General features: G+C 41.6%; 2 protein-coding genes across 2 annotated transcripts; both read right to left on the bottom strand.

Annotated features, from left to right (window-relative positions):
- Positions 1-2611: 2611 nt before the first annotated feature.
- On the bottom strand, positions 2612-8901 carry LOC108707615 (NACHT and WD repeat domain-containing protein 2). The gene is made up of 2 exons (XM_018245606.2): positions 8247-8901; positions 2612-6307 (listed from the first exon to the last, which is right to left on the bottom strand). The coding sequence occupies exons 1-2, from the start codon at positions 8688-8690 to the stop codon at positions 2612-2614; spliced, it is 4140 nt and encodes a 1379-aa protein (XP_018101095.2). The 5' UTR covers positions 8691-8901.
- Positions 8902-9002: 101 nt separating this feature from the next.
- Positions 9003-23982, bottom strand: LOC121400091 (NACHT and WD repeat domain-containing protein 2-like). Its single transcript, XM_041582833.1, has 4 exons — positions 23816-23982; positions 14170-14258; positions 10463-10579; positions 9003-9499 (listed from the first exon to the last, which is right to left on the bottom strand). The coding sequence occupies exons 1-4, from the start codon at positions 23925-23927 to the stop codon at positions 9266-9268; spliced, it is 552 nt and encodes a 183-aa protein (XP_041438767.1). The 5' UTR covers positions 23928-23982; the 3' UTR covers positions 9003-9265.
- Between the last annotated feature and the right edge of the window lie 430 nt (positions 23983-24412).

The raw sequence follows: 24412 nt of genomic DNA, 5'->3' as shown, positions 1-24412 counted from the left end.
TGTTGTTCTTTTTTTTTTTGGGGGGGGGGGATAAGAAAACAATATAAATTTTCAGGAAAATGTAGAAAAAGTAGTTATTTTATAGTTTGATGTAGAGAGGGATATTCTGAGATAATTTGTAATTGGTTTTCATTTTTTATTATTTGTGGTTTTTCACTTATTTAGCTTTTTATTCAGCAGCTCTCCAGTTTGTAATTTCAGCAGTCTGGTTGCTAGGGTGCAAATTCCCCTAGCAACCATGCATTGATTTGAATAAGAGCAGGGTCGGACTGGCGCAGTCGGGGCCCACCGGGTTGTGAACCTCGGGGGCCCCATGCGCATGTGCAAAAACGAGTGCGCATGCGCGAACATCAGGACCAATGCGACAATGGCGATTAAACAGCGCCGATCAACTTTTATTTCCGTTCGGGGGCCAATCTAGGACCGGAACTGGGCCGGTGGGGGCCCACCGGGTTTTTTCCCGGTTTCCCGCTGGCCCAGTCCAACACTGAATAAGAGACTGGAATATGAATAGGAGAGGCCTGAATAGAAAGATGAGGAATAAAAAGTAACAATAACAATATATTTGTAGCCTTAGGGAAGAGACACACGCTCAGATTTGGGGAGATTAGTCGCCAGGTAACAAATCTCCTGTTCTTCGGGCGACTAATCTCCCTGAACTGCCTCCCGCTGGCTACAATGTAAATCACCGACGGGATGGCACTCGGATCATTTGGTTTCTGAACTCACCCGAAGTTTCCTTGTGAGGCAACTACGGGCGACTTCGGAAAACGCACTCTCCGAGTGCCATCCCGTCGGTGATTTACATTCTAGCCAACTGGCGACTAATCTCCCCAAATCTGAGTGTGTGTCTCTGCCCTAACTGAGCATTTGTTGGTTTTTTTTTTCAAAGCTCAAGAAGAAAAAGGCAAATCATTCAAAAACTATAAAATATTAATAAAGAAGACCAACTGCAAAGTTGATAGGAATTGGACATTCTAGAACCTACTAAATACCACCTCAATGGTGAACACCCCTTTAAATTAGCTTTTTTTACTGTTTGCAGCTGTTGTACTACAACTCCCAGTATTCTCCAAAAGCCAACATTTACTATACTTTTTGGGGTTATATAATTAAAGGCACTAAGTTTGCCCAGGGGCAGTAACCTGTAGCAACCAATCAGCAGGTAGAATTTCCTGGTCACATGTTTAAAAGCAAACATCTTATTGGTTGCTACTGGTTACTGCTCCTGGGCAAACTTAGTGCCTTTTATTACATGTGGGGGGTTCGTCTTTTATTCAGTTGTTAAGATCAGACAATATCATGAGGCAGTGGCATAACTAGATGTTTCTGGGCTGCAGAGCAAATTATCTGTCAGGCTCCCGAAATGTCTAGAAGTTGACTTGTTTTACCAATTTTTATTAAAATTGTATATTAATCAGGGCCTACAATTAGGGTCCCGCTCAGACTGAACCCCCTGCCAGTCCCACTTTATGGTAGACTTGCCACCTGGCCCACATTTCAGTGGCCTAACCTGTAAACCACCTGCCATGGCTGGTATTACAAATTCCCACCTCCCAAAATTTTGGAAACAGAAGAGGAACCATTTTGACCACGCCCATTTTAGCGGCCACACCCCCAAACGACCGTGTTCATTTTACAAAATTCGGCAGGTTATGAAAGTTTGAATATACTTCTGTGGTTCTATCACAGTTTTGCTAATGAAGGTGAATTGCCCTATAAGCTGCAAGTCGCAGTTTACCCAAGAGATCTGTTTATCTTAAATTGTTACAATTGTTGCTTAGCGCATCTTAAATTGTTACAAATGTATCTAAGTGCACATGCCACGTATTCTGGGCTCTCTGCCAAAAGCCAATTAAGTTTTAGAAACTTTGTATCTTTTTCTGGCTGTTTAGTGCAGTAGATCAAGGAGAAAGTCTGGATATTTCAGTAACCGTCCAGGACTGCGGATTGAGCTGTCAAAATCAGGACTGTCCCGTGAACAGTTGGGAGGTATGCAAATGTACCTTTTCATTTGTTTTATCCAGTCTGTCCATCTAAGCCCACATTCCGAATCCTGCTGAAAAAGGCAGAATCCTGGACCAGATTCCTGGTTTCGGTGCATCCCTATAAATCATTTACTATTATTGTGATGCAGTCCTGGGAGATTCCACAATTTAAATTTAATGTAATTTAAATGTAGTCATTTCCTTATTTCGATCAGTTTAGGATTCTTTTGGGCAAGTTATTTGCCCATTTGCATTAACCTTCCTGCTTGAAAAATCCAGCAGATTTGAGTTTTTTCTAGGGATGCACCGAATCCACTATTTTGGACTCGGCCAAAAAAGACTACAATAAAGACAACTTGTTTGGAAAGAAAAAGGGACTTTATTCAACCAAGCACACAGCAGAAAGGGATTCTCAAAGCAGCTCTTGGAGATCACGGGCTTTTCTGTCCCCTCTTTTTATTATAACGGGGGCATCAGTCAGACAGAGGGAGGAGCTACCAAACAGCCTGAATATACAGTATCTTATATTACAATCAAAGAGAGAAAACTATATTATAACACAAAACAATAGATATATTCAGTACATACGCAAATCATGTGTCCTGCCCTTCTTTAGGCAGAAATCAGCTCTCACTAGGTTCTAAGCATATAGGATCAGCCCAAATAATGGTGGGAGATGACTTTCCCTTATATATCTTCACCGCTGAACTATCAGAGATCTTTAAAACATTTGACTTCCTTGTCCCCCCCTCATACAGCTCACTCAGGGAGTACAAACCGAGTGTGCCATCCTCAAAACCAATGAAAATCATCCTATCATCTTCAGACACACTCATGGTACTTGGCAACTTACCAAGGTGGAACTGGTCTATGGTTTCTCCACTGGAAACTCTGATAACCTGCAGAACAGGGTTTATGTGAAAGTCACAGGGGCATGCCTTGGTACTGATGTGGCCTATGTAAAGAAGGAAGACACCATCCATGGTTAGATGTTGGTGCAGTATTGGGTTAGAAGTGTGTTGAATACAGTGTTGACCATTATGGGTGTTTATGACATTGATGGTTCCACTCTGAGCTGTTGCCATGATACGTCCATTAGATGAAAGTTGAAACCAGTTGCACAAGGGGAACTTGAACTGGTGACAAACTGTTCCTTCGGCCATATTCCATGTATAAAAGTCAGCTCTCGAGGTGATCACAACTATGAAATCAGGGTGGCCTTTTAGGCATTTAAACTCCAGCACACAATCAGACCCCTCCTCGCAGTGGAATCGCTTGCAAACGCGTCCCGACCACAGGCTGATCGCGACAAGTCTACGATGTTGCAGGCCAATGATAAATGTGCTCTCTGAGTTTATGGAGGCCCGCTGGAGGTAAGGCTGGATATAGCAAACTACGGTGGCTGTTGTTGGCCTCCAAACTTTGGAAATTCCATGTTCACATAAAGTAACCACAAAATAAGAATTGGGGGTGATAAGAATCTGAGATATGGGTTGGGTTTGGATAAAGTGGAGATTTTCTCCTGTGCAAGTGAGCCAGACATAAAGTCCTCCAGATGTTACAGATGTAACCAGAATCTCCCCCATGGCAGCTAATGCCATTGCCTCTACAGTATTGCAGTGCTGGAATATGTCTGTAATTCGGCAGCTGGTGGTGTCCCACCTGCACACCAGATCAGAACTGTCCCGTGTATATGCATGATTCCCTTGGGGACAGAGGATCAAAGACTCAACAGGGCGACCGGTTTGAAAATAAGACGTTGGGATGACCACTGATTTTAAATCCCATAACATTAAGGCTTTATCTTCTATTACTGCTGCCAACTGACTTGACCTACGACACTTAGTTAGCATGGAGACTATTCCCAGCTCCAGACTGATTTTGGAAATACACTGCCCACTCTCCCTGTCCCAGACAAAAAGAAAGGGAACACTTTCCACTGCAGCAATAACTTCTTCACAACTTTGGGAAAAAACACCAAAAATCAGCGTCTGTCCACGTGGAGGTTTAAAACAATGCCTTTCCCAGGACTCTGTATGCCTCACCTCTATGTATTGTGCCCTGCATATTAAAAGCCAAGGTGGAGAATATTCTGTAGAAACCACCTCTCCATATTCTTCCTCAGAACCAAGTTCATCCAAAAGCAGAGGCTGAGCTGGATTGGTAATGCTCCAGACATTGATTTTAGAGGCCTTGTCAATGATATACACCATGGTCTCATGAACATGAATGCTGTGCACTACATGTAGTACAAGGTCTACTGGGAGAGAAATTTTAATGGAAAGATTCTGGTTGTCATAAATGAAGATATTGTTTGTTTGCCTCATGACTGTATATTTTCCCATACTATCACATGAAAAGAACGTTACCTCTTGGGAGAAAACCAACTCATCTATGAGTTCCCCAGAAGGAACATCGAAAACCCTTACATTAGACGAATTGTCAAAGCATACCATCAGCCTTGTCTCTGAGAATGAAAAATGTTTAGGAACAAGCTGGTTTTCTTTGATATTTTTCATAAGATCATTTAAAACTGTCCAAGAGAGGCAATCGAGCAGTAGGAATGAATGGTTTAGGGTGCACAGAGCCAGATACCTACATTCATTGTCAACTGACACATCCTTGACATGCACAGAACCCTTAAACCTTAGTCTAAAGTTCTTTCCAGCAGCCCAAGTGTAGACACTGCCATTCTCAAACACTACCATTAATAGTGGTCCTCCTTTCATTTCCAGGATCCTAATAACAGAAGATGCTTCTGGAAAGCAAACCTTAAAGAATGGAACCCTAATTAAAGGAGAACACAACACTTTAATGGATGACTTCTTCCTTCCTTCACCATACACTTGGTTGGCCATCTTCAGAAGAGGGGGATATGTTGAACCTAGTGGTAACAATTTGGACTGAAAGATCATCTCTAGGGAGTCAGGTCTCTCCTTTAATAGACATGAAGCCTCTTTTAACACGTCACAGATAAAGTAAAGCTCTAGTTTACCTATAAGCTCCACTGCATCTTCAATACTGTTGAGCAACAAATGAAGCTGACCTGCTTGTACAAGAACTTTATAATAAGGGAATGCCATAAAAACTTCATTGTAGAGTTTTTCCAGCTTCCCACATTGTTTTAGATGAAAAGGAAGCTCATGTGCCTTCCTAACGTTACCAGTGACAGTTCTTTGGCAGACTGAATGCCCATGATAAAACCACGGCTGGGAAGGAGGGTGATAATCCAAATAATGTTGGTTAGGTGTGCGGTTATCGTTTGCCAGGCATTTATTGGGTAGTGGAGAATTTAATTTTTGAAGAGCCTTGGATATAAATCTTCCACCTGGCCAACGTCCACTAAAAAAATAATACATAGTTGTGTGCAACTGCTGCCGGATTTCTGGACTGCTGAGATACCGATTCATTATGACCTGCTGGTACATTTGGTTATTCCAATACACAAGCTTGCAACCCAAACTCATTCTGTCAGAGAGGCAACCCTTTAATTCCAGAAGAATTCCAGTGACTATCCATTCTGGCATTCTTGGGATGTTTCCAGTTCCATATAACTCATGCAACTTATCAATGACTAGATCATCTGCTGTCAACAGATCAATAAGTTCGTTTACTCCAATACCAGATCCAGACAAGGTTATGTAACTCAAGGTTCTAGAGACAATCTCATAGCTGTATTTAATCTCAAATTTGTGGAATAATCTTTCAGCAGATTCATACGAATCCACTCCAAGGGTTTGACTATCAACGTCTTGATGGGATTTCCATTCTGTCACTATTTTGAAGAGCAGATGGACCTGCAATGGGGACGTGTTGGTCTCCAAGGACCTGTTCACGTACATTTGCTGTCCCGATGTTATTTTTCTGTTATACTCCAGTAGGCATTGCTTTAAGTTCTCATTGCATTCTCTTCTCTGACGTTGGAGCTCAAGGTATAAGAACTGGTCTTCATGCAGAGACTTCACCTGATCAGCAGTTACATTTTGTTTCTGCGTCACAGACACAATGATTTTTGTGAATGGGGGGATAGGAGTGGTTAACCACCAGGGAAGCAAAGAATTTGTATCTAACGTAACATAGTCAATATCATCCATTATTAAGATAAGTGGGGTTTGCTTGGAAGAGAGGGACATTAGGTCCACAAGGCACTGCCTCAGGTCAGCAACATTATCAAGGTGGTTTGGAATCACTCTCTGGTAAATGTCTGATAACTGATGGCACAAGCCCCTTAATAATATAGTTGGATTTAGAGGTTCCCAGTAAGGGCAAATGAAGCGCATCACTAAGAATGGATTGTCAGCTTCCAGCCACAAGTGCACCTGAAATAAGAAAATAATTACAATTTTCATAAACGTCTTCTACAGGTGATTATTATTACTAAACATTTCACCACTGAGCTACCCACTCCATTGGGATGAGAAAAGAGAGCTATTGGGGTAAAAAAAAATCTCTTAAATGTACCAGGGTTTGCTTTAAACTAGTGTATATTCTACCTGAGGCAAAGTGTCTTGGAGGCAGAGTTACAGAAGTCAGTATAAAATGCTTCAGGTGCCACTGTGTGCCAAATTAGGGACAACAAGAAGGAAGGACGCCTATAGTAGCAGTAGAATAATAGCCTCTGGGAAGGGAGTGTGACTGTGGGATAGCAGGTATAGTAGGGAGAGATGGTGCCTATAGTAGCAGTAGAATAATAGCCTCTGGGAAGGGAGTGTGACTGTGGGATAGCAGGTATAGTAGGGAGAGATGGTGCCTATAGTAGCAGTAGAATAATAGCCTCTGGGAAGGGAGTGTGACTGTGGGATAGCAGGTATAGTAGGGAGAGATGGTGCCTATAGTAACAGTGGGATAATAGTCTCTGGGAAGGGAGTGTGACTGTGGGATAGCAGGTATAGTAGGGAGAGATGGTGTCTATAGTAACAGTGGGATAATAGTCTCTGGGAAGGGAGTGTGACTATGGGATAGCAGGTATAGTAGGGAGAGATGGTGCCTATAGTAACAGTGGATAATAGTCTCTGGGAAGGGAGTGTGACTGTGGGATAGCAGGTATAGTAGGGAGAGATGGTGTCTATAGTAACAGTGGGATAATAGTCTCTGGGAAGGGAGTGTGACTGTGGGATAGCAGGTATAGTAGGGAGAGATGGTGCCTATAGTAACAGTGGATAATAGTCTCTGGGAAGGGAGTGTGACTGTGGGATAGCAGGTATAGTAGGGAGAGATGGTGCCTATAGTAACAGTGGGATAATAGTCTCTGGGAAGGGAGTGTGACGTGGGATAGCAGGTATAGTAGGGAGAGATGGTGTCTATATAACAGTGGGATAATAGTCTCTGGGAAGGGAGTGTGACTGTGGGATAGCAGGTATAGTAGGGAGAGATGGTGCCTATAGTAACAGTGGGATAATAGTCTCTGGGAAGGGAGTGTGACTGTGGGATAGCAGGTATAGTAGGGAGAGATGGTGCCTATAGTAACAGTGGATAATAGTCTCTGGAAGGGAGTGTGACTGTGGGATAGCAGGTATAGTAGGGAGAGATGGTGTCTATAGTAACAGTGGATAATAGTCTCTGGGAAGGGAGTGTGACTGTGGGATAGCAGGTATAGTAGGGAGAGATGGTGTCTATAGTAACAGTGGATAATAGTCTCTGGGAAGGGAGTGTGACTGTGGGATAGCAGGTATAGTAGGGAGAGATGGTGCCTATAGTAACAGTGGGATAATAGTCTCTGGGAAGGGAGTGTGACTGTGGGATAGCAGGTATAGTAGGGAGAGATGGTGTCTATAGTAATAGTGGATAATAGTCTCTGGGAAGGGAGTGTGACGTGGGATAGCAGGTATAGTAGGGAGAGATGTGTCTATAGTAACAGAGGGATAATAGTCTCTGGGAAGGGAGTGTGACTGTGGGATCGCAGGTATAGTAGGGAGAGATGGTGCCTATAGTAACAGTGGATAATAGTCTCTGGGAAGGGAGTGTGACTGTGGGATAGCAGGTATAGTAAGGAGAGATGGTGCCTAAAGTAACAGTGGATAATAGTCTCTGGGAAGGGAGTGTGACTGTGGGATAGCAGGTATAGTAGGGAGAGATGGTGCCTATAGTAACAATGGGATAATAGTCTCTGGGAAGGGAGTGTGACTGTGGGATAGCAGGTATAGTAGGGAGAGATGGTGCCTATAGTAACAATGGGATAATAGTCTCTGGGAAGGGAGTGTGACTGTGGGATAGCAGGTATAGTAGGGAGAGGTTATTCCTATAGTGGCAGTATTGTACCTTTCCAGCACATGAGGCAAGTAAAACAGTCTTTCCACAGCCTGGCTTTCCAAAGACCACCATCGATTTCTGAGACTTGTCATGCAATATGTAGTCATGGATGATTTGCTCCTCTCTGAAGCTAAACTGCTGGAGAGATGAGTACATACTACAGAGAGAAAGGTGCTGCACGGCCTCACCAGTTCTGTTGCTGCAGTACAAGGGGTCGGCAGGAAAGCTTTTCTCAATAAGTCTCAATGTGTCACTGTAGAACTGGTTGCAGAGACCTTCAATATATTTCTCTTCCTTTTCCTCTGTGTAGCCAACTTTAATATTGCATGTTGTGGTGGTGCTATACAGGCACAGGGGCCCATTGCAGGCCAAGGCAGGTATAAATGTATCCCGTAAATGGCAGAGCTTTGAGTAGCTACTCGGCCTTGTAGCTCCCCCCTTCTCTGAATTCATGCGCTGCAGATAAGCTTTATATGGCACTTTGTGTATATAACAGATGCACCTCTCCTGTAGGGCCTTTGGGCTGTCCTTTAAGGTGAAGAGCAGCTCTTCCTCCAAAGCTACAAAAAACAAGCAGGTAAAATATGCAGTCAGCGTCTATCAGCATCATTGTATTTTGTATTAATAATATTCAACCATACTTTAAAAGGGAGAAATCCAGCCACCTTCCCAGATGTGGAATTTGGCACGTGCTAAATCCATTTTTTTGCCTTCAAAAAAGATCTCACCTTGGACCGTTTGTAGTTACCTGATCGGAAATATTTCTCAGCTTGTTGAGGGGAAATGCTCCCCTTCTGGACACACAGAGGAACTGCAGCATCCAGCACCTTCCTGATTTCATGGTAAGTCCTGGGCCAGGGGTCAGCGGCTCCCGTTTGGTTCTGCAACAGACTTGTATCATTAATATAATCTCCACTTCTTATCTCACAACTGAGAGGCCTTGGCACTTCAAGTAGAAGGAGGCCCAACAAGCTTCCCCAGGCCCAATAAAAAAACCTCATGGTCTATGGCATCTTAAAGAAAGCCAGCTACAGATTGCCAGTCCGGGCTGTTGTTACCGTTGTGCTGCTATATGGAAGCCCCTCGTCTTTCTCAGGCAGATGATAAACTGGAGGAACCCCATTCTCATCTCGCAGGTACCACTTCTCCAAGGCCTTGGTGTTGATTCTGTTCTCATGAGCAGCTACAAGGATCTTCTCAAACTCTTCTCCATCAATCTCCCAGGGGAGGCTGAACTGGCCATACTCTTCTCCAATAAGGGCCTTTGGGAAGGCAAATAAATAAGGGGGTTATTCTGCATCAGAGGAGGACATGAAGCCTACAAGTAGTAGGTCCAGAAGGTGTTGCTCCTACTACTGTATGTAATTGTACCTGCATCCCTCTTAGTATCATCTAACTCCCCTTGTGCTTCCCATCTGAGGATAATGTTTGTCTGAGCCTGTTTGTGTGCCGCAGCGGATGGACATGGGGGCCCCACATTGGACATCAGAGTTGGGGTGTTTGTGAGGGGGAAATGCACTTAGTAAAGATGTAACACTGGAGAAGGGAATGGTGCATGGACAATGCAGGTTCTTGGGCCTGGATATTTCAGTTATATGATCTCTAGGTGACCAGAACTGGCCCTTCATTGATTAACAGAGGGAAATTAGCCAATAGGCAGTTTTGCAAGGTAATAAGCCAGACACAGACAAGTAGAACAGCCATCTCATCATCATCATCATCATCATTTATATATATAGCGCTGTCAAGATACGCAGTGCTTTATCTGAACTTGTTAATAGGAATTGTTCACCTTTAAATTAACTGTTAGTATAATATAGAGAGTGATATTCTGAGACAATTTGCCATTGGTTTTCATTTATTATTTCTGTTTTTTGTGCTCTTTAGCTTTTTATTCGGCAGCAATTGCAATGTCATCAATCCGGTTGCTAGGGTCCAATTCCCCTTAGCAACCATAGATTGATTTGAAAAAGAGACTGGAATATGAAATAATATGAGTAATAAAAAGTAGCAATAACTATTACATGTGTAGCCTTACAGAGCATTTGTTTTTGGATGGGGTCAGCGACCCCCGTTTTAATGCCGGAAAGAGCCAGAAGAAGAAGGAAGGAAGAAATAATTAAAAACCTATAAAAAAGGCCAATTGAAAAGTTGCTTGGAATAAGCCATTCTATAACAAACAAAACATACCCCTCAGTATTCCAGTGGTATAGGAACAGACTCACCACAAAGCAAGGGCCCACTGACTGGTCCAGACATCCCCCCAACAGTTGCTTTCGGATCTTCTGAACCCTAGGGCTGTAGTACTCCTCATACTGGATCCCATCATAAGTATCCACCACCTTCCAAAAAAATGTTTAAACAAAAACAGGTATAAAGTGACAGTGTAACGGCATAACTGTTCTACTTTATAGGATTCCTTTATCTGGAAACCAATTATCCAGAAAGCCCATCTCTCATAGATTCTATTTGACGTAAATAATTCTAATTTCAATAATAAAATGCTCATTTTAATAAAACTGTACCTTGCACTTGATGGTAACTAAACTGCATCAATCCATATTGGTGGCAAAACAATACTATTTAGTTTATGTCATTTGAATGATATTTTTAGCAGGCTCATAGTACTGTGATCCAAATTATGGAAAATCCCTTATCCAGAAAACCCCAGTTATTAAACATTCTGGATAATAAATTCTATACCCAACAATAACAGATAGCACATGGCTCTTTTGGCGACTTTTTTTTGTCTCTGTGACTTTCTTTTCCAAATACATGAAAGCCAATGGGCGTTTTTTTTCTTTTGGCGACTTTTTTTTTGTCTCTGTGACTTTTTTTCCCAAATGCATTAAAGCCAATGGGCGTTTTTTCTTATGGTGACTTTTTTTTTTGTCTCAGCGACATTTTTGTCTTGGCGACTTTTTTGTCGCAGCGAAGTTTCATGAAAAAACTGCAGATACCGAAATGCAGAGTTTTGCCGTGAATCCATGGCTGTCGAAAAAATTCACTCATCGCTAATTTGAACTTGCTCTAAAATTAGGGCATAGCCTCATTCTGACAGACCAAAAAGATTAAAGAGAAATAGTTAATTTAAATAAATAATTTAAATGTATTTGCGTTTATTAGTGTTGAGACAAGGAGCTGCCATGCAGAGGTATAAATATCACCCAGACTTCAGTTTGAATTTTTTTTTACCATATTAGTAAAAATGAACCGACCCCAAAAAAACTGAATTTTAAATGTTTGTATTTTTAGTAAACGTAGCCCTGAGTGACCCTTAAAAGTGAACCTCAGACGTCCGTTCTCACCCATGCTCTTGCAAAACTCAGCACCCCAAGACTCGTGGGGTGCTAGGAAGGGTCAAAGTGACTTGCCCCAGCCAAAGATCGCCCAGCCTAGGATAATTCCCATCATCTCTTCCAAATTTACACTGTATTTCAAATCACTAGAGTAGCTTTAAAGAGATAAGTGTAGCAAGATATTAAACATGTCCATGATCTGTACAAAAAGATCTAATTAATACAAAACTGTGGAACTAAAATTGATTAAAATTTAGACTATTGAAGATGGTCTTCCTTTAATTCAGAGCTTTCTGGATAATGGGTTTTCCGGACAACGGATCCCATTTCTGTATTGGTAGATTGTCTGTAATTCTAGCAATGACCAGATGGTGGTGCCAAACAATCATTATCAGGTTTAATAGGTTTGGGATCCAAATTTTGATGTAGGAGGGAGTTTGTCCAGCCAAGACAATGTGTATGATTAATTATGTATCACCTTTTATTTACAATTTTCTATTGTAGGAGGAAATGTTACTGTATTTATATACACCTCATGGAACCTATAGCTTAAAGGGGTTGTTCACCTTTAAATTGTTAGTAGGATGTAGAGAAGGATATTCTGAGACAATTTGCAGTTGGTTTTCATTTTTTATTATTTGTGGGGGTTTTTTGTGGTTATTCAGGTTTTATTCCACAGCTCTCCAGTTTGCAAGTTCAGCCATCTGGTTACTAGGGTCCAAATTCCCCTAGCAACCATACATTGATTTGAATAAGAGACTGGAATATGAATAGGAGAGGCCTGAATAGAAAGATAAGTAATAAAAAGTAGCAATAACAATACATTTGTAGCCTTACAGAGCATTTGTTTTTAGAAGGGGGTTAGTGACCCCTGTTTGAAAGCTGGAAAGAGTCAGAAGAAGAAACTAATTAAAAATTATATAAAAAAAATTAATTATTAAAGACAACCAATTGCAAAGTTGCTTAGACCTGGTCATTCTATAAGATACTAAAAGTTAACATAAAGGTGAACCACCCCTTTAAGAACCACTGCCCTAGACTGTGAAATGTGCATAGCTGCCATGCAGTTCCATATGCTTCAGTTAGGTTTGAATATGGGCTAAATGAGCCGAGGTCCTGTAACCCATAGCAACCAAACACCCCTTCATTGGTTTAGTCCAGCAAATATTTGATAGGTTGCTTTGTAATGCTATGCACACTTTGTGTTTGTGCATTATCCCTACCCCTGAATTATATCACAATTTTGGGGAGGAGAGGGTACAATATCTACAGGGTCTGACTGGTGGGCCCACGGGGCTGCTGCTTCTGGGCCCCCGCACCCCCCCGGGCCCCCTGCCCCAGTGACAAAGACACATTTATTAAACCCTAAATTAAACAAATGACTCTGGCATGTAATATACACGTATAGTATACAATGAACATATACTGCATTCCTCTTAATATGGCTACTTACAGCTCTGTAGCTACAGAATTTGGCACATGCATCTAGGCCCTGGGAACAAAGGGGCCCCAAAGGTACAATTATATATTTCAAAACAAAAGAAGGAAAACAATTCAACATGAAAGCCCCACTGCTCAGCGAATGGGGTATATGGGTGGGTAGATGATGCACAAATAAAAAAAGTCTATTAAAGGGGAATAGCAGCACTGAATCTGTGTCCAACTCCTAGCAACCCCCAATTGTAGTTTAAAAACAGCAGGAGAGACAGGCACTACAGATCCGTGTTATTAATGGAAAGCTGGTATCTTACTTATACCCTTGCTTGATCATAAAAGGGATACTGTCATGGGAAATTTTTTTTTTTTTCAAAATGAATCAGTTAATAGTGCTGCTCCAGCAGAATTCTGCACTGAAATCCATTTCTCAAAAGAGCAAACAGATTTTTTTATATTCAATTTTGAAATCTGACATGGGGCTAGACATATTGTCAATTTCCCAGCTGCCCCCAGTCATGTGACTTGTGACTTCAGTCACTCTTTACTGCTGTACTGCAGGTTGGACTGATATCACCCCCCCTCTCTCCCCCCCAGCAGCCAAATAAAAGAACAATGGGAAGGTAACCAGATAGCAGCTCCCTAACACAAGATAACAGCTGCCTGGTAGATCTAAGAACAGCACTCAATAGTAAACCATGTCCCACTGAAACACATTCAGTTACATTGAGAAGGAAAAACAGCAGCCTGCCAGAAAGCATTTCTCTCCTAAAGTGCAGGCACACGTCACATGACCAGGGGCAGCTGGGAAACTGACAATATATCTAGCCCGGTGTCAGATTTTAAAATTGAATATAAAAAAATCTGTTTGCTCTTTTGAGAAATGGATTTCAGTGCAGAATTCTGCTTAACTGGTGCTTTTCAAAAAAAAAACATGTTTTCCGATGACAGGATCCCTTTAAGGAATATTTTCCCTTTGCTCCTGGAAGTTATTGACAGACACGTCCTCTCAGTGACTCAGTTGTAGCCGAGGGTTAAATAATAAAATGTAAGAATTTGCCATAAACTCTATAACATCACATTTTAGTTAGTTTAGGAGTACAAAGGTGTTGTCTAATTACTAGAAATTATTTTTGGTACCAAAAACCTTGTTCTGAAAAGCAAAGAGCAGCCCCTCTATTATGTCCAGGAAGACATACCTGAAATTCCAGGCCATGCACCTGCCTACAGTATTCCCTCAGCTTTGGGTACACCCTGTTCCTTAGGGCTCTTCTTTCTCTTTCAGATTCTGGTGGGATATAAATCAGAATTATTTGTATAAGATACAGTATAACACAAGCAAATAGTTCCAAGTGATAAACCAGGCCTTTTTCGTGCCCCAAAAACTTATTTCAGCTAAAAATGGGTTTCGGATGTTGTAGGATTTGTGCAGCCACTGGGACAGAATGTTCTGTTATACAGATAGCTACAATCTCAGCTGCCATAAAGCAGGACAGGACTGCTGCTTACAATGGGGATCAGATAGGATCTGTGCAGCCACTGGGACAGAATGTTCTGTTATACAGATAGCTAGAATCTCAGCTGCCATAAAGCAGGACAGGACTGCTGCTTACAATGGGGATCAGATAGGATCTGTGCAGCCACTGGGACAGAATGTTCTGTTATACAGATAGCTAGAATCTCAGCTGCCATAAAGCAGGACAGGACTGCTGCTTACAATAGGGATCAGATAGGATCTGTGCAGCCACTGGGAAAGAATGTTCTGTTATACAGATAGCTAGAATCTCAGCTGCCATAAAGCAGGACAGGACTGCTGCTTACAATGGGGATCAGATAGGATCTGTGCAGCCACTGGGAAAGAATGCTCTGTTATACAGATAGCTAGAATCTCAGCTGTCATAAAGCAGGACAGGACTGCTGCTTACAATGGGGATCAGATAGGATCTGTGCAGCCACTGGGACAGAATGTTCTGTTATACAGATAGCTAGAATCTCAGCTGCCATAAAGCAGGACAGGACTGCTGCTTACAATAGGGATCAGATAGGATCTGTGCAGCCACTGGGAAAGAATGTTCTGTTATACAGATAGCTAGAATCTCAGCTGTCATAAAGCAGGACAGGACTGCTGCTTACAATGGGGATCAGATAGGATCTGTACAGCCACTGGGAAAGAATGCTCTGTTATACAGATAGCTAGAATCTCAGCTGCCATAAAGCAGGGAAGGACTGCTGCTTACAATGGGGATCAGATAGGATCTGTGCAGCCACTGGGACAGAATGTTCTGTTATACAGATAGCTAGAATCTCAGCTGCCATAAAGCAGGACAGGACTGCTGCTTACAATAGGGATCAGATAGGATCTGTGCAGCCACTGGGAAAGAATGTTCTGTTATACAGATAGCTAGAATCTCAGCTGCCATAAAGCAGGACAGGACTGCTGCTTACAATGGGGATCAGATAGGATCTGTGCAGCCACTGGGAAAGAATGCTCTGTTATACAGATAGCTAGAATCTCAGCTGTCATAAAGCAGGACAGGACTGCTGCTTACAATGGGGATCAGATAGGATCTGTGCAGCCACTGGGACAGAATGTTCTGTTATACAGATAGCTAGAATCTCAGCTGCCATAAAGCAGGACAGGACTGCTGCTTACAATAGGGATCAGATAGGATCTGTGCAGCCACTGGGAAAGAATGTTCTGTTATACAGATAGCTAGAATCTCAGCTGTCATAAAGCAGGACAGGACTGCTGCTTACAATGGGGATCAGATAGGATCTGTACAGCCACTGGGAAAGAATGCTCTGTTATACAGATAGCTAGAATCTCAGCTGCCATAAAGCAGGGAAGGACTGCTGCTTACAATGGGGATCAGATAGGATCTGTGCAGCCACTGGGACAGAATGCGCTGTTATACAGATAGCTAGAATCTCAGCTGCCATAAAGCAGGACAGGACTGCTGCTTACAATGGGGATCAGATAGGATCTGTGCAGCCACTGGGACAGAATGTTCTGTTATACAGATAGCTAGAATCTCAGCTGCCATAAAGCAGGACAGGACTGCTGCTTACAATGGGGATCAGATAGGATCTGTGCAGCCACTGGGACTGAATGCTCTGTTATACAGATAGCTAGAATCTCAGCTGCCATAAAGCAGGACAGGACTGCTGCTTACAATGGGGATCAGATAGGATCTGTGCAGCCACTGGGACAGAATGCTCTGTTATACAGATAGCTAGAATCTCAGCTGCCATAAAGCAGGGAAGGACTGCTGCTTACAATGGGGATCAGATAGGATCTGTGCAGCCACTGGGACAGAATGCGCTGTTATACAGATAGCTAGAATCTCAGCTGCCATAAAGCAGGACAGGACTGCTGCTTACAATGGGGATCAGATAGGATCTGTGCAGCCACTGGGACAGAATGCTCTGTTATACAGATAGCTAGAATCTCAGCTGCCATAAAGCAGGACAGGACTGCTGCTTACAATGGGGATCAGATAGGATCTTTGCAGCCACTGGGACAGAATGCTCTGTTATACAGATAGCTAGAATCTCAGCTGCCATAAAGCAGGACAGGACTGCTGCTTACAATGGGGATCAGATAGGATCTGTGCAGCCACTGGGACAGAATGCTCTGTTATACAGATAGCTAGAATCTCAGCTGCCATAAAGCAGGACAGGACTGCTGCTTACAATGGGGATCAGATAGGATCTGTGCAGCCTGGGGGTTGGACCATAACAGAAATTGACAATGGATAATTAACACATTATACACTTGAGAAGTAGAAACATTTTATGCATTACTATAATAATGGAGGGAATAGTTTAGCAGGCATCAATGTTACAATGTTTATTTTGATAACCTGCTATTTGTTACTATGAATCATTTAGTACATGGAAAGGCTGAGTCACATAAAAACATACACACGGTATAATAATTGGTTTCACAAGGAGAACAGTCCCATGGCAAACGCTGTTACAAGTTCTGGCAAGCCTGTATTTTAGACATTATACCCGGGTGCCCATTAAACCTTTAAATTTTGCAAAATTAGATATTTTCATTACTGTCGATTCCCGAGGATTATATTCTCTGATATACAATTCTTGTGTTTCTTGCTAAAGGCAACAGGAGATTATTTCTGCACTTGTTTTATTTGGTGATTTTACTCAAATGGTTAATGTATAATGTTTTACCTGAGATAACCAGTATGGCTCCTCCTCCTAATAAGCAAAGAAAGAGGAGACTATATGGCAACGTTCCCCCATATGATGTACATATTCCTCCTTGACTTCCCGTTTCTATTAGTGGTTAAAGACAAAGGGGAATTTTATGTTTGGGATAAATACTTTCAGCATACTGGATATGATGCCACTGAGATAAGATTGTGGAGGAGTTTCATTTTATCAGTTTGCCAGGTCTAAGCTGGAGAAGGAAACTCTGGCAAAAGAGGTAATGTAATAGAAAATTCATACTTTAGTAAATTTGCGGATTAACGATTGTTTGCCAGAGCCAAAATTTGTGACTACGACAGCAACGGTCTCTTTCGCTAGTGAATTCTCCTCTACTCCTGTTTGTAAATTGTCGGTGTTCCTGCGGATGGGATTTCTGCTGAATTTTCGCTAGCAATGGTCACTTTGCCCTTTAGTTAAAGGGATACTGTCATGGGAAAAAACATTTTTTTCCAAAATGAATCAGTTAATAGTGCTGCTCCAGCAGAATTCTGCACTGAAATCCATTTCTCAAAAGAGCAAACAGATTTTTTTATATTCAATTTTGAAATCTGACATGGGGCTAGACATATTGTCAGTTTCCCAGCTGCCCCAAGTCATGTGCTCCAATTCTGCTGGAGCAGCACTATTAACTGATGTGTTTTGAAAAAAAACATGTTTTCCCATGACAGTATCCCTTTAAACTGCCCCTAAATTTATATTGCAATAACAGCAAAATCATTCAGGGAGCAGTTTAGCACCCAATGTGAACTGAGAGGTTTTATTTAATTTTAGCTGCACCCACAGAGCCAGGACGCCGGGCACATCCCTACACATAACTGAATGGATCCTTCATTCCCTCTGAGCTGAGTTTAAAGGGACACAATTCTGGCCAAATGGGGCCTTCACAAACAGTGTTTAGGCTTGTTTGCGGTGTTATTTATTGCCATGTGAAATAAGGTCACCCACATTTCAAAGAGATGTTTTATTCTTCATATGCAACATTTTAGTGTCCTGATCATGAAGTATGGCAGCTCCCTCGCCTAATGATAAATAATGAATGCACACAAAAAAAGGGAACACGGGGCAAAATTTGGTCAGAAAATACAAACACGAGTTATAATACCCTATGTGCACAGCAAATGGTGGTTTTCCTTCATTCCTGTTTAGCTTGGTATGGCAAGCTGTAGATTATGGCAGAGAGTCACTATTTATTAGACCTGTGGATAGTTGTTTGGTCTTCTGTGTAACTATTCTGAATCTCAGTCTGGACCTGATCCCTGTCACTCACACACACAGGACGGGTGCAGGAAGGATCCTTTTTCTGTTGGAGAAAATGTCATGTGTGCCACAGGCCAAAGCTTCCCCTAACCAACACTAATTACCTACTACACACAGGATGATGGTATTATACATGGAATTGGCACTGTATTTATCTGCCGTGTGTTCTGGGGTATTATACATGGAATTGGCCCTGTATTTATCTGCTGTGTGTTCTGGGGTATTATACATGGAATTGCCACTGTATTTATCTGCTGTGTGTTCTGGGGTATTATACATGGAATTGGCACTGTATTTATCTGCCGTGTGTTCTGGGGTATTATACATGGAATTGGCCCTGTATTTATCTGCTGTGTGTTCTGGGGTATTATACATGGAATTGGCACTGTATTTATCCTGCTGTGTGTTCTTGGGTATTATACATGGAATTGACACTGTATTTATCTGCTGTGTGTTCTGGGGTATTATACATGGAATTGGCACTGTATTTATCTGCTGTGTGTTCTGGGGTATTATACTTGGAATTGGCACTGTATTTATCTGCTGTGTGTTCTGGGTTATTATACATGGAATTGGCCCTGTATTTATCTGCTGTGTGTTCTGGGTATTATACATGGAATTGGCACTGTATTTATCCTGCTGTGTGTTCTGGGGTATTATACATGGAATTGGCACTGTATTTATCTGCTGTGTGTTCTGGGGTATTATACATGGAATTGACACTGTATTTATCTGCTGTGTGTTCTGGGGTATTATACATGGAATTGGCACTGTATTTATCTGCCGTGTGTTCTGGGGTATTATACATGGAATTGGCACTGTATTTATCTGCTGTGTGTTCTGGGTTATTATACATGGAATTGGCCCTGTATTTATCTGCTGTGTGTTCTGGGTATTATACATGGAATTGGCACTGTATTTATCCTGCTGTGTGTTCTTGGGTATTATACATGGAATTGGCACTGTATTTATCTGCTGTGTGTTCTGGGGTATTATACATGGAATTGGCACTGTATTTATCTGCCGTGTGTTCTGGGGTATTATACATGGAATTGGCCCTGTATTTATCTGCTGTGTGTTCTGGGGTATTATACATAGAATTGGCACTGTATTTATCTGCTGTGTGTTCTGGGGTATTATACATGTAATTGGCACTGTATTTATCTGCTGTGTGTTCTGGGGTATTATACATGGAATTGGCACTGTATTTATCTGCTGTGTGTTCTGGGGTATTATACATGTAATTGGCACTGTATTTATCTGCTGTGTGTTCTGGGTTATTATACATGGAATTGGCCCTGTATTTATCTGCTGTGTGTTCTGGGGTATTATACATGGAATTGGCACTGTATTTATCTGCTGTGTGTTCTGGGGTATTATACATGGAATTGGCCCTGTATTTATCTGCTGTGTGTTCTGGGTATTATACATAGAATTGGCACTGTATTTATCTGCTGTGTGTTCTGGGGTATTATACATGTAATTGGCACTGTATTTATCTGCTGTGTGTTCTGGGTTATTATACATGGAATTGGCCCTGTATTTATCTGCTGTGTGTTCTTGGGTATTATACATGGAATTGGCTCTGTATTTATCTGCTGTGTGTTCTGGGGTATTATACATGGAATTGGCACTGTATTTATCTGCCGTGTGTTCTGGGGTATTATACATGGAATTGGCCCTGTATTTATCTGCTGTGTGTTCTGGGGTATTATACATGGAATTGGCCCTGTATTTATCTGCTGTGTGTTCTGGGGTATTATACATGGAATTGACACTGTATTTATCTGCTGTGTGTTCTGGGGTATTATACATGGAATTGGCACTGTATTTATCTGCTGTGTGTTCTGGGTATTATACATGGAATTGGCACTGTATTTATCTGCTGTGTGTTCTGGGGTATTATACATGGAATTGGCACTGTATTTATCTGCTGTGTGTTCTGGGGTATTATACATGGAATTGGCACTGTATTTATCTGCTGTGTGTTCTGGGTATTATACATGGAATTGGCACTGTATTTATCTGCTGTGTGTTCTGGGGTATTATACATGGAATTGGCACTGTATTTATCCTGCTGTGTGTTCTGGGTATTATACATGGAATTGGCCCTGTATTTATCTGCTGTGTGTTCTGGGGTATTATACATGGAATTGGCACTGTATTTATCTGCTGTGTGTTCTGGGGTATTATACATGGAATTGGCACTGTAATTTATCTGCTGTGTGTTCTGGGGTATTATACATGGAATTGGCACTGTATTTATCTGCTGTGTGTTCTGGGTATTATACATGGAATTGGCCCTGTATTTATCTGCTGTGTGTTCTGGGGTATTATACATGGAATTGGCACTGTATTTATCTGCTGTGTGTTCTGGGGTATTATACATGGAATTGGCACTGTATTTATCTGCTGTGTGTTCTGGGTATTATACATGGAATTGACACTGTATTTATCTGCTGTGTGTTCTGGGGTATTATACATGGAATTGGCTCTGTATTTATCTGCTGTGTGTTCTGGGGTATTATACATGGAATTGGCACTGTATTTATCTGCTGTGTGTTCTGGGGTATTATACATGGAATTGGCACTGTATTTATCTGCTGTGTGTTCTGGGGTATTATACATGGAATTGGCTCTGTATTTATCTGCTGTGTGTTCTGGGGTATTATACATGGAATTGGCACTGTATTTATCTGCTGTGTGTTCTGGGGTATTATACATGGAATTGGCCCTGTATTATCTGCTGTGTGTTCTGGGGTATTATACATGGAATTGCACTGTATTTATCTGCTGTGTGTTCTGGGGTATTATACATGGAATTGGCACTGTATTTATCTGCTGTGTGTTCTGGGGTATTATACATGGAATTGGCTCTGTATTTATCTGCTGTGTGTTCTGGGGTATTATACATGGAATTGGCACTGTATTTATCTGCCGTGTGTTCTGGGGTATTATACATGGAATTGGCCCTGTATTTATCTGCTGTGTGTTCTGGGGTATTATACATGGAATTGGCACTGTATTTATCTGCTGTGTGTTCTGGGGTATTATACATGGAATTGGCACTGTATTTATCTGCTGTGTGTTCTGGGGTATTATACATGGAATTGGCACTGTATTTATCTGCCGTGTGTTCTGGGGTATTATACATGGAATTGGCCCTGTATTTATCTGCTGTGTGTTCTGGGGTATTATACATGGAATTGGCACTGTATTTATCTGCTGTGTGTTCTGGGGTATTATACATGGAATTGGCACTGTATTTATCTGCTGTGTGTTCTGGGTTATTATACATGGAATTGGCCCTGTATTTATCTGCTGTGTGTTCTGGGGTATTATACATGGAATTGGCACTGTATTTATCTGCTGTGTGTTCTGGTGTATATACATGGAATTGGCCTGTATTTATCTGCTGTGTGTTCTGGGGTATTATACATGGAATTGGCACTGTATTTATCTGCTGTGTGTTCTGGGGTATTATACATGGAATTGGCACTGTATTTATCTGCTGTGTGTTCTGGGGTATTATACATGGAATTGGCCCTGTATTTATCTGCTGTGTGTTCTGGGGTATTATACATGGAATTGGCCCTGTATTTATCTGCTGTGTGTTCTGGGGTATTATACATGGAATTGGCACTGTATTTATCTGCTGTGTGTTCTGGGTATTATACATGGAATTGGCACTGTATTTATCTGCTGTGTGTTCTGGGGTATTATACATGGAATTGGCACTGTATTTATCTGCTGTGTGTTCTGGGGTATTATACATGGAATTGGCCCTGTATTTATCTGCTGTGTGTTCTGGGGTATTATACATGGAATTGGCACTGTATTTATCTGCTGTGTGTTCTGGGTATTATACATGGAATTGGCACTGTATTTATCTGCTGTGTGTTCTGGGTATTATACATGGAATTGACACTGTATTTATCTGCTGTGTGTTCTGGGGTATTATACATGGAATTGGCCCTGTATTTATCTGCTGTGTGTTCTGGGGTATTATACATGGAATTGACACTGTATTTATCTGCTGTGTGTTCTGGGTATTATACATGGAATTGACACTGTATTTATCTGCTGTGTGTTCTGGGGTATTATACATGGAATTGGCCCTGTATTTATCTGCTGTGTGTTCTGGGGTATTATACATGGAATTGGCACTGTATTTATCTGCCGTGTGTTCTGGGGTATTATACATGGAATTGGCACTGTATTTATCTGCTGTGTGTTCTGGGTATTATACATGGAATTGACACTGTATTTATCTGCTGTGTGTTCTGGGGTATTATATATGGAATTGGCACTGTATTTATCTGCTGTGTGTTCTGGGGTATTATACATGGAATTGGCACTGTATTTATCTGCTGTGTGTTCTGGGGTATTATACATGGAATTGGCACTGTATTTATCTGCTGTGTGTTCTGGGGTATTATACATGGAATTGGCACTGTATTTATCTGCCGTGTGTTCTGGGGTATTATACATGGAATTGGCACTGTATTTATCTGATGTGTGTTCTGGGGTATTATACATGGAATTGGCACTGTATTTATCTGTTGTGTTTTCTGGGGTATTATACATGGAATTGGCACTGTATTTATCCTACTGTGTGTTCTGGGGTATTATACATGGAATTGGCACTGTATTTATCTGCTGTGTGTTCTGGGTATTATACATGGAATTGGCACTGTATTTATCTGCTGTGTGTGCTGGGTATTATACCTGGAATTGGCACTGTATTTATCTGCTGTGTGTTCTGGGTATTATACATGGAATTGACACTGTATTTATCTGCTGTGTGTTCTGGGGTATTATACATGGAATTGGCACTGTATTTATCTGCTGTGTGTTCTGGGGTATTATACATGGAATTGGCCCTGTATTTATCTGCTGTGTGTTCTGGGGTATTATACATGGAATTGGCCCTGTATTTATCTGCTGTGTGTTCTGGGGTATTATACATGGAATTGGCACTGTATTTATCCTGCAGTGTGTTCTGGGGTATTATACATGGAATTGGCACTGTATTTATCCTGCAGTGTGTTCTGGGGTATTGTTTGCGGCGAAGACTTCGCAGTCGAAAAATCCGCCTTTTAGTGAATTAGCCCCTTAGTAGCTCTGTACCTTCCGGCCAGAGTGTTGAATATCGGAGCTCTCTGAGTTATATCAGTCTCAGGTTAGACGGCAACAGCTGAAGGGATAAACTTAAAAACAGAAATATTAGAAGAGATGGACAGCTGACTTTACATTTTATATTGAGTGCAAACAAAAACAAAAACCTTGGTGTAAACAAAACAAAAACCATGATTTCAGCTTCCAGTGAAAGACATGCAGTGAAGTCTCACTTACCTACAGGATCCGCACACAGGAATATCTGCACCCGGGACCTCTCCAGCTCCGCAGGGATGTGAGTGAGGTCCCCATGTAACACAGCTCTCTCCAGCATCCCACTCCCCTCCATTCTGTGGGTACATCTAGAGGTACCAAATCTTCCATACAATCTATACCCTGATGCACTTCCTGCCATTGTCTGCCCTTAATAAGGATGTCTCTTCATCTCTAAAAGGGAAATGTCTTGGCTTTCAGGAAATATCTGAGCACAAAGGGTCTGACTAAGGGCGGCTGAAGGACATCGTTTTAGGACCATGAGATGGACTAATTATTAATGATGAAAGAGTTGGTTCACCATTAAGTTAACTTTTGGTATGTTATAGAATGGCCAATTCCAAGCAACTTTTTAATTGGTCTTCATTATTTATTTGTTTATAGTTTTTGAATGATTTGTCTTCTTTTTCTGACTCTTTCCAGTGTTGAAATGGGGGTCACTGACCCCATCTAAAAAATCCAAATGCTCTGTAAGGTTAAAGATCTTTCTATTTATACCCCCTATTATACCTATTCCAATCTCTTATTTAAATCAATGCATGTTTGCTAGGGTAATTTGTT

The sequence above is a fragment of the Xenopus laevis genome, chromosome 2L, assembly GCF_017654675.1.
Source record: "Xenopus laevis strain J_2021 chromosome 2L, Xenopus_laevis_v10.1, whole genome shotgun sequence".
NCBI lineage: Eukaryota > Metazoa > Chordata > Amphibia > Anura > Pipidae > Xenopus > Xenopus laevis.
Note: the sequence above shows the minus strand (reverse complement) of the source record. Positions and strands in the feature narration are given on the sequence as shown.

Excerpts from the sequence above, each read along its gene's own strand:
- LOC108707615 (XM_018245606.2), bottom strand. The coding sequence starts at position 8,690 with ATGAATTCAGAGAAGGGGGGAGCTACAAGGCCGAGTAGCTACTCAAAG. Across the intron at positions 6,308-8,246 it reads TTGCCTCATGTGCTGGAAAG|GTGCACTTGTGGCTGGAAGC; the intron begins GTACAATACTGC and ends TTCTTATTTCAG.
- LOC121400091 (XM_041582833.1), bottom strand. The coding sequence starts at position 23,927 with ATGGAGGGGAGTGGGATGCTGGAGAGAGCTGTGTTACATGGGGACCTC. Across the intron at positions 14,259-23,815 it reads CCTGTGTGCGGATCCTGTAG|AATCTGAAAGAGAAAGAAGA; the intron begins GTAAGTGAGACT and ends ATATCCCACCAG. Across the intron at positions 10,580-14,169 it reads TGCATGGCCTGGAATTTCAG|GTGGTGGATACTTATGATGG; the intron begins GTATGTCTTCCT and ends TTTTTTTGGAAG.